Source organism: Procambarus clarkii, chromosome 54 (genome assembly GCF_040958095.1).
Source record: "Procambarus clarkii isolate CNS0578487 chromosome 54, FALCON_Pclarkii_2.0, whole genome shotgun sequence".
Lineage (NCBI taxonomy): Eukaryota > Metazoa > Arthropoda > Malacostraca > Decapoda > Cambaridae > Procambarus > Procambarus clarkii.
This window is the reverse complement of record NC_091203.1, coordinates 11,684,122-11,693,886: the sequence shown is the minus strand read 5'-3', so window position 1 is coordinate 11,693,886 and position 9,765 is coordinate 11,684,122. Positions and strand designations below refer to the sequence as shown.

The 9,765-nt window shown below is 49.6% G+C and overlaps 1 protein-coding gene across 1 annotated transcript; it reads right to left on the bottom strand.

Annotated features, from left to right (window-relative positions):
* Positions 1-612: 612 nt before the first annotated feature.
* LOC123771401 (chondroitin proteoglycan 1-like) lies at positions 613-2,787 on the bottom strand. The gene is made up of 5 exons (XM_045763910.2): positions 2,675-2,787; positions 1,443-1,484; positions 1,286-1,369; positions 914-1,207; positions 613-836 (listed from the first exon to the last, which is right to left on the bottom strand). Exons 2-5 carry the CDS (start codon positions 1,482-1,484, stop codon positions 723-725), a joined length of 534 nt encoding a protein of 177 aa, XP_045619866.1. The 5' UTR covers positions 2,675-2,787; the 3' UTR covers positions 613-722.
* Positions 2,788-9,765: the final 6,978 nt, after the last annotated feature.

Here is a 9,765-nt window from a genome sequence, read left to right as displayed (position 1 = left end):
ATGAGCAGAGTTAAAATTAAACAGATTGCCAAAGCCCTGATAAGTCTTTAGGAGAAAAAGCTAGAAGCAGCTGCTGCTAGTGGTAAGGGTTCTTAAGAATGTTCTAGTAGTGGATTTAACTTCCGTAAAGGGTTTGAATAATTCAAATTTCATTTGAAGGACCCCAAATTTTTTTCTTGCACTTTTCAAAGTTAGCTACTAGTTTAAAGGGGCAAGGATTTTTTGGGTGGCCATTATGCAAGGTCTGTTGTGAGGGAAAGCACAAGAGATTTTTGCCTCGCTAACTTTCGAAGACAGATTTCACTACCGGAAAAAAATTATATATATAATATATATTATATATATTTATATATATAATATATTATATATTAAAGCTTATGAGCTCAATGCAGAAGTACCAAGAAACGTTTAGGGGTCTCTAGCATGCAACTGATTAGACCGTTACAGATTCCAATAGAGTAGAAGTCGAACTTTTGATAGGTGGCTTAATAGAAATACTTTTTTGTCCTTTAACCAGCTCATCTTAGTAGAAGAACTAGTAATTTTAATAGTAGTAACTAGAGGTATTCCATAGTTACGAGGGAGTCTAACATTACTACTAATACAACCAACTATTCAAAGATTTTATTTCCCTTTGAATTTAAATCAAAACATCTTCCATAATTTAAAAAATTTATGTTTTAAATTACAATGCTATGCCAATTATATGATCTATAATCCCTCTAAGCATAGTATCTGGCGGTGGTGGAAGTAACCCTAGTAGTTACTATTTGGGTGATTGTAGTTACTATTTCCTGGAAGAGCTCTTGTGTAGTTACCACAGGGACCGTCTGGATCTGCAAATACAAACATTATTGAAGTTTGTGTAATTAAGTAAATGAACACTTGCACAAGTTAAAGACTACAAACTTACCTCGTGAGCGACAGCCACGTGGGTTATAGTCTGCCAGTATTTAACAGTATCTGTTGTGGTGACGAACTGACTGTAGACAGAGATCATTGTGCTCACTGGGTAGACCCCCACCGTAGCCGTCACCAACACTACTGGTGTTGAGGTGACCCTTATCACAGAGGTCACCGTCTGTGGCTGCTGGGGAACAAACTCCCATTGGGTGGTGGTCTGGGCGACTGTCAGGGTGATCGCTGTCTGCTCAGTAACCCAGACGTCAGAGGTTGTAGTCTCCCGCAGGGTGTGGGTCAGGGTAGTCTGCAATATTATACATCATTACTTTGTTAAAGTATAAATAACATTTTGGTTAAGAAAAGTAATGCCATGGTTACCAACCTCAGTGGTTACAGTGGAGGTTGTGGGGGTAACGACTGGTAGGGGCGCGTGGGTGCCATAAGGTTGGTATGCCTGACCCAGGATCTGTTGGGGAGCAATTATTACTCTTTTTATTATTATTATTAGTTATTTGAGAATACAGTAATTTGGCAATTACCTGGGCGATGCAACCGAGGATTAGTAGAGCAAATACCGCCATCTGTATAGAAAAAATGCACTTTTAAATCAAATCACAAGTGTTTTTGGTTACCATGACCATAAACCATCAGATTTACTTTGAATTGTTAACATAACTGACGTTATAATACCGAGTAGTTCATCACCGACTGACAACTAGAGACAATTGTTTGTAATTTGTCACTAGTGCAATAATTTTAGTTATACCCAAGTTTTTGAAGCCGGGCAGATGATTAAAGATGGTTGGGAAGGTAGTGGGATACCGAGGGGTCCAGAAGGTAAAGACTGGGTGCTGCGACATTAGACCACTTAACGCGAGTTTACGGTTTAGCAATTTATGAACGGCCAAGCACACTTTCCACATTACGCAATACAGATATTAAAAAACTTAAAACTGAAGACAACACAGTTTATTAAATTTATTGATTCCAATTGGGCAATGATAACTATTCAGTTTAATAACTTCAGGTGAAGTGAAGATTACAACTTAAAGTTCAATTTAGATAATTCAGTCGTTATTAACACGGCCTCTAATGTTATGTTTAATGATTTGTCAGACAATATTCAAAATGTTAATGTTTAGTAGTTATAAAACGGAAACTGGTACTTTCAAAAGACATTCTATTAAATTTTTCGCCGCCGAGGCTAAAATTTATGAAGCCTAACTCAGAAAGTGTCAATCAATCGAGTTATTTAACCATCATATTTTTGATTATGTAAGTAATCCAGAACTTTGACAAAACAAGCAATTTTAAGTCTTCAAAAATTCAGATTTGTTACACCTGGAATTACTCTCAGTAACGAAATTTCAAGCATATTTTTTTTCTTAAATCACTAGTACTATATTTCATTTTATGTTGCAGATCTCGTGTGGGGTATAGTTAAGTACACCCGTTACTCTGGTTAAAATATTTTACTTGCATCCCTAGTAGTGGTTAAGCTTCTAACCTAAAATATTCCCATAAACGAATTTAATATCACTAAAGTTTAAGTATCTGGTTAATCTCCACCTATTATACCCTTCCACCGTATTCTTTCAATATCACTAATATAACCGCCTGGATAATGTCCCAGGCATACAAATTAAGATACTAATTTTAACCCATATCAATGAAATAAATACGTATTAAACTACCAATTACACGAATAATAAAATTACAATAAAAAACTATATCAGTAGAAACTTAATCTTACATTTAACTTAAAACTAACCTTTAACAACACTTAAAGTAGAAGAGAAGGTACCACACAGACAACAGTAGACTGAATGAGGGTTGGGAGTTGCGTGGTGACCACCGGCCAGGTCGGACGCTCCCGAGGTCTCTCCGCACTGGCTAGTGTTTACGTTGGGTGATTGCTTGTTTGCCCTGCTGGTGGTGGTTTGCCACTGACAGGGTGACGTTTGCCTTAGCCATGGGGTCATCTCGCCCTCCAGTGCAGAGGACATTGTCGGCTGGTCTAGCGTTTACGGTGCCGGTGGATCATCCATTGGTTGGTGTCGCCCTGGTGGACGTGCTTCATGTGCAGCTGTCGGACCTGGTGGGCGTCCAGCTGCTTCAGGGCAACCGTGCTGTGGTCAAGTTCCGCCTCCAGGCTGCCTTTCAGGTGTTTCTCGAGCGTTGTGAGGGGCGTGTTTACCCACTCCCTGATTCAGCTGGCTCAGTTAAGGTGGTGAATCTTAGTGTCACCTTGACGTCTGTGGCGGTGCATGGTGCCCCCTTCGAATTTCAGGACGACTTTTTAACCTCCTGTTTTGAGCGATTTGGGACCGTGTTAAGTGTTCGTTGGAACAAGGTCGTTGCCGGGCACTGTGTTGGTATGCTTGACGGCTCCCGCACCCTGACGATGTCGCTGAAGTGTAGTGTACCGTCGTCGATGTCCGTGTTGGGTTACACGCTCCGCTGCTTGTACCGGGGTCAACCGCGCACCTGTTATCGGTGTGGTCACGAGGGTCACCTGGCTGCGGCGTGCGACGTGGGAGCACCTGGTCGGGTGCATGTTTTTCGTGCAGAGGATTTCCCGCCCTTGTTACGTTCGGACGGTTCTGAGGACGGAGTAGGTGCTGTGCCTGAGGCGCCTGATTGCCTGTCTGCTGCTCCGCCTGTTGAGGCGAGTTCTACGGCCTGTGCGACACGTCAGGTGACTGCTGTGGCCCCTGGGGTTGTTGAGCCGGTGTGTGTGGGTGTCGAGCCGTCGCCTGAGCTGCGTGTAGTGCAGGATGTCTCGGTGGAGGTCCATGTCCCGCCCCCGCCTGTGGATGTGATACCGGCTCCCGGGAACGCGGGTTCTGCTGTTTTAGAGGGGGTGCTTCGGCAGGGGGAGGTGCCTGCCGTGCCTGTGTGTGTTGGTGACTGTAGTTCTGCTCTTTCCGTCCCTTTGCAGAAGCGTGCGCGTCGGTGTTCTGAGGCTGTTTCCCTGGATGATGTGGACAGTGTGGGTGATGTGGCCTCTGTGGACTCTTCGGACGGTGCGGGTGTGGCCTGTGTGGATGTAAAGATGGTGGCCGTGCCTGCGGCGGGGCCTGCTGGGCGTGCTGTGGTGAGGCCTGTCTCGAAGCGTTCACGGCGGGCTCGGAGTGTGTCTCCCCTTCGTGGTGTGCCTTGGGAGGAGGTGGGGGAGTATGGTTATCTGGCGCCCCCCGCCGAGAATGATGGTGCTGTGAGGGGCTCCGAAGTTGCTACCTGTGCCTCTCCTCCTGCGTCTCCTGCTGTTGGATCTCCGCAGTGGGGGGTTGTCCCTGATGATCGGGACCTCGTCGTGATGTTGCGGAAAGATGTGCGCCAGAGGGCCTCGGCTCCTGTGCCCGGTGGTGGGGTCGGTGCCGCGCCTGCGTCCCCTGCTGTATCCCCTCCTTCTTTGCTCCAGTCTGGGGATTGCCTAGTCCCGTCTGCTGGGGTCGTGCCCTGTGAGGGTCCGGAGTTGGGCCCTTATCGGGATGCCCGGGTGCTTCCGATCCCGTGGTGCTCGTCCACTGTCTGGGTGTCGCGGGTGAAGGAGTTTGTGTATAGGGTGCCTGATAGGATGTCTCAGCCGAGGGCGCCGCCTGGTGGCCGGCTGCCCGCTGACCTGCGGGTGATTTGGGAAGCGTACTGCTTGCGCTTTCCGATACACAAGTTTCCGGAGAAGTATTAGTTCCCGTCTTGCGCACGCTGCTAAGCCGTGCATGGATCAGCTGCCACCGTGATCACGACCCCCCCCCCCCGCACCCCCCCGGTGCGGGGTGTCTCCCTCTAACGTTCGCCTCTGTTTTCGTCGCCACTCTTCTCTCTACGGCCCATCACATCTACCGCTTTTGACTTTCTTCTCCTCCTGACCGTCAACGCGTCTCCTTACATCTGTCCTGGTGCAGTCATCGGGAGGGTTACCCCTTCATGCAAACTGCGCCTATTCTCAAGAAGAAGAAGAGGGTTGAAGGCGGGCCGGGCACCTCGTTGACTCAACACCAAACTCTTTAGGGGAAAGGTAGAAAGTTCCCCACAAAAGCTGCCAAGACCACCATAACAGCGCCATCTATTGACTGAACCTTCAGCTAAGCTCCCTATGGAGCAAATTGATGTGACGACTCACTGAGCTTTAATATTTATTTTAATCATTTTCACTAACTCTCTTTGTTTATAATTATATTAAAATGTTAAGTTGACCAGACCACACACTAGAAGGTGAAGGGACGACGACGTTTCGGTCCGTCCTGGACCATTCTCAAGTCGATTGTGATGAGGAAATTGATTGATTGATGAAGATTAAGCCACCCAAGAGGTGGCACGGGCATGAATAGCCCGTAAGTGGTGGCCGTTTGAGCCATTACCAGTATCAAGAGCTGATACTGGAGATCTGTGGAGGTGATGAGGAAATAGATGCAGGCAATAAATAGGCAAGAGCGGTGAGGAGCAAAGTAAGATGTAGTAGAGGGGATAGTAGTAGGAATAAGAACTGCAGAAAGCCTATTGGCCCGTACGAGGCAGCTCCTATTAAAACCACCGAATGAGAGGAGATAGTAATAGGAATAAGAATAGGATAGTAAGGGAACGTAAGAGAAAAAACAATGAACAGAAAAAAGAGAGGAGAGAAAGAAAAGGAAAGAGAAAGAAAGATAAATGGAAGGGTAAGCTTATGTTAGGTCACGTAATAATTTAGCCACGTTATTGTGACTCATCGCCTGTAAAATATTAATTTATTTGCAGGCTTTCTATTGCGTTATTGATTATTAGCCAAAAATATTAGTTGTGCTTACAATATTTTCTTTCTTCTTATAATATTTTCTTTTATCTTATAATATTTGGGTAGTTATTTGATTATGAGTAATTCTAACACCGTAGGCCTAAAGGCATATTTTTACCAAGGCCTCCCCCTCCCCGCTCAGCTCGTTGTCGCCGTGTGGGGGCTTAGTGGGCGGCTGCCGGAGTGTGATGCTCCTTGGGACGGTCCTCTGTCCTTTTCTAGCCTTGTGCTCCTGCTGCCGTCCTCTCCAATTCTGCTGGGCATCTTTTCCTTTTCCTTCTGTTTCGTTTTTCTCCCCCCTCTTCTCCTATCTGCTTGCCGTTTCCTACCGACCTTTTGCTCGTTCTGGTTCTTCCCTTGGACTTCTTCTATTTTGACGCCCGGGTGCTTGAGGAGGCATACTCATGCACCCATAGAACTGCAGTACCCGACGTCGAGAGCGAGGGGAACCTTTTATTGTCAATCCCCACTTCGTCGCTGAACCCGATCTCGACGGACTGTCGGTTTCTTAAGGTGGCGTTTGTGGGGCGTATACTCGCGACGCACCCCTAGGAGGCCCCGACAAGATCGGCGATAGCTTCTTGTTGGGTGTCCTGCCTCTAATTGTGGCTCCATGGTGGGTGTGGGGGCACATTCGTGAGTGAATTCTTTCTTTCGTCAAGATGATTACCCCTGCTTCGGCTTCTTCTGGTTTACCTTCTCAGGCTCGTGGGGTGGGCGACCAAGCCCCCGAGTCGGTCCGTATTGGAAGACCGGGCTCTGTAGCCTCCGCTGCATTGGGCCCCGACCTTGCTCCTCCTTTGGCCTCTCTGACTCCTTCCTCTGGCTCCCCTCCCTCCTCTGTGGTTGGGTCGAGCCCCAAGCCCCCAGTGGTGACTACCTCGTCCCCTGGCGTGGCTCCTTCTCTAGTTGTAACTACTGCGCCTTTTAACCCCTCTCTCTCTGGGGGTTCTCACCGCCGTCTTCGTCGCGGCCGCCCTCGCTCGATTCCTTCCAGTTCTGCTACCTATCAAGCCTTGTTTGGTCCTGCTTCGTGGGCCAAATATTTTGATCTCCTCCCTCTTGATTCTGCGCCTCCTGACGATTTCTCCCTCCATCGACATCTCATTGATTCCGTGGATGCCTCCATTACTTTCAACCCCACTCGTCTCGGTACACGTGTCGTTGCTGCTCCTTCTCAGGATGCTGCTTCCCGCTTGGCTGCCTTATCCTGCCTTGGCGAGACCCCCGTTCGGGTCTCGAAGAACGTTCAGTTGAATGCCAGTGTTGGCACTATTTTGCTCCCGCCCCATGTTGCGACCGGTGTTCGGGACCTACGCGACTGCCACGACGATATTCGACATATCCTCGCTGCCCAGGGCCATTCTATTCTCCAGGTGGACACGTTTACTCGTCCCCCTCGTGGTAGTCGCCGTCAACCCCTCCGGGTTGTGAAGATTACCTTTGATGGTAGGACCCTTCCACCCTCTGTCATTCTTGCTGGTGCCAGGTGCTCTGTCCAGGAGTACATTCCTTCTCCTCGGCTCTGCAACAAGTGCTGGAGGTTTGGGCATGGTGCCCTCCGCTGCTCCGGGACTGTCTCTCTCTGTCCTTTGTGTGGTGGCGAAGGTCACTCTAAGTCGGAGTGCGCTTCTCCCCAGGCTCGTTGCCTCAACTGCGGTGAGGCCCATCCTACCTTCTCCCGTGCGTGTGTCCATTACAAGCTTGAGGCAGCCGTCCTCAACTTGAAGCACCAGGAGCGTTTATCTTTTCCTGAGGCGAGGCGCCAGGTTCGCCGGCTCCCGCCTTATGCTAATATCTCTTATGCTCGCGTGTTGCGCTCTTCCTCTCCTCGTCCTTCCCGCCTTCCTCAGACTCACAACCGTTTCCAGGCCGTGGACCCTGATGCGCCCACTGCCCCCTCCTCTGTCCCTTTGGGTTCTCTCCCGAAGGATCCTCCTCCTGGTCCTCTGTCTGGCGTTCCCCTTCCTTCTACCCGGTCTGTCGTGTCTTCTGTGTCTCCTTCCTCGTCCCCCTCCGATCCTCCTTCCCATCCTCTTCCTTCATCTATCGGCTCTCCCCGCCGCCTGTCGGTGCGGGCGGATGTCCATCGCTCTCCTAACGGCCGTCGTGTGTGCTCTCGTTCGGCTTCTCCTGTTGAGACACTGGAATCCGTTGCCCGGTACGTAGTTGCTGGGACACCGGTCTCTTTAAGTCAGAAGCGTAAGCCTGGCTCCTCTCCTTCCTCTTCCCCGGCGGGTAAGAAGGCTTCGCTTTCTTCCTCAGCTCCTCCTTCTGGCTCTGTTGCTCCTTCCCCTCCCGTTTCAGTGCTTGCGCCCCCTGTTCCTGCTATGGAGGTTTCTTTGGCCCCTGCTTCCCTTTCGGTTGCTGCTCTTGCTGGGGTGCGCTCCTCTCTTTCTACTCCCCCTCTTCCTGCTGCTGTCCTTGACTGCTCCTCTCCGTTGTCTCCTCCTCCTCCTCCTCCTCCTCCTCCTCCTCTGGACCCTGCCCGCCCACCTCTGATCTGTTCTCCCATTTCCTTCCCTCCGTCTTTGCTCAGTTTACCCATGCCCCCTAACCCTGACTTTGCTGACCCTGATCCCGACCCTGATATTCTTTAACGTGCTCTGTTGGTCTTTCGCCTTTGTTTCTTCCTTGTTCTCTGTTTTTGTCCTTTCTCTTCTCGTCGTTGTCCATTCTTCAATGGAACGTTCGAGGTTATTACGCCAATTTCCTCGAACTCCAACTTCTGGTTTCGCGGTTTTCGCCCCTTTGTGTCTGTCTCCAGGAGCCGATGCTTGGTGCTCGTCCTGGTCGTTTTCGTGGCTATTCCTTTCTCTCCCCCCCCCAGCCATTGCTGGGGCTTCTAATTCTTCTGCTCTCTTGATTCGGGCTGATGTTCCCTTTGTTCCTTTACTTTTTCCTTCGCCTCTCCATTGTTCTGCTGCTCGTATCTTTGTGGGGGAATTGTACACAGTTTGTTCCATTTATCTCCCCCCGAGTGTCCCGCTCTCTCTTCCTGATTTGAAACACCTCCTAGACTCCTTGCCGGAGCCTGTGCTCCTGCTGGGTGACTTCAATTGTCGTCATTCTCTTTGGGGTGATGTTCTGACGAATACCCGGGGTCGCCTCCTTGAGCCGTTTCTCCTCTCTTCTTCCCTGTCTCTTCTGAATTCTGGTGAGCCCACTCATTTGGACTCTCGAACTCGCACCCTTTCTTGTCTTGATCTTTCTCTCTGCTCTTCTTCTCTTTACTTAGATTTCACATGGCAGGTTCTTGATGACCTCCATGGAAGTGATCATTTCCCCATCCTTGTTTCCTTTTTCTCTTTTCGCCCTTCCCTCTCTTTCCCTAGGTGGCAGTTTGCTAAGGCGGACTGGACCCTATTTTCCCTCAGTGCTACTCTCTCTGACCTCTCCCTTCTGCCCCTCTCTCGCGCTCTCCTCCTTTTTCATGACACTGTCTTCGACGCTGCCCTCCGCTCTATTCCTCGCTCTTCCTCTCGGGGTCCACGGAAGTGCGTTCCCTGGTGGAATGCGGACTGTGCTCGGGCTGTCCGCTGTAAGCGTGCAACCTGGAAGAAGCACCGCCGTAGGCAGACGACCGATTCTTTTCTTTTCTTTCGGAAAGCGAGTGCGGTGGCCCGTAGGACCATCCGTACGGCTAAACGTGAATGTTGGGCATCTTATGTCTCGACAATTACGTCCGAAACCCCTCTGGCCCAGATCTGGAAGCGTATCCGCAAGATAGCGGGTAAGTTCGTTCCCGATGTTTCACCGGTCCTTCACCTCCATGATACTCTTGTGGCGGACCCGTTGCAGGTCGCTTCCGAACTGGGTTCCCACTTTTCTTCTGTTAGCTCTGGTCTTTATCTTCCCCAATCTTTCCTTCTTCGTAAACCTGTCCTTGAGTCTCGTCCTTTAGATTTCTGCACTCATCTTCAGCTTCCCTATAATGATCCCTTCTCTCTCTCTGAACTTCGTTCTGCCCTGGCCCTCTGCGGTTCTACGGCGGCGGGCTCCGATGGTATTCATTATGAGATGCTTCGCCATCTCCCTCCGAGCACGTCTCAGTATTTACTGAGTCTGTATAATCGGATTTGGGA

Coding starts and splice junctions, on each gene's coding strand:
- LOC123771401 (XM_045763910.2), bottom strand. CDS start 1,484: ATGGCGGTATTTGCTCTACTAATCCTCGGTTGCATCGCCCAG. Junction 1,370..1,442: donor TCCTCGGTTGCATCGCCCAG/GTAATTGCCAAA, acceptor GCTCCCCAACAG/ATCCTGGGTCAGGCATACCA. Junction 837..913: donor ACGTGGCTGTCGCTCACGAG/GTAAGTTTGTAG, acceptor TTGTATTTGCAG/ATCCAGACGGTCCCTGTGGT.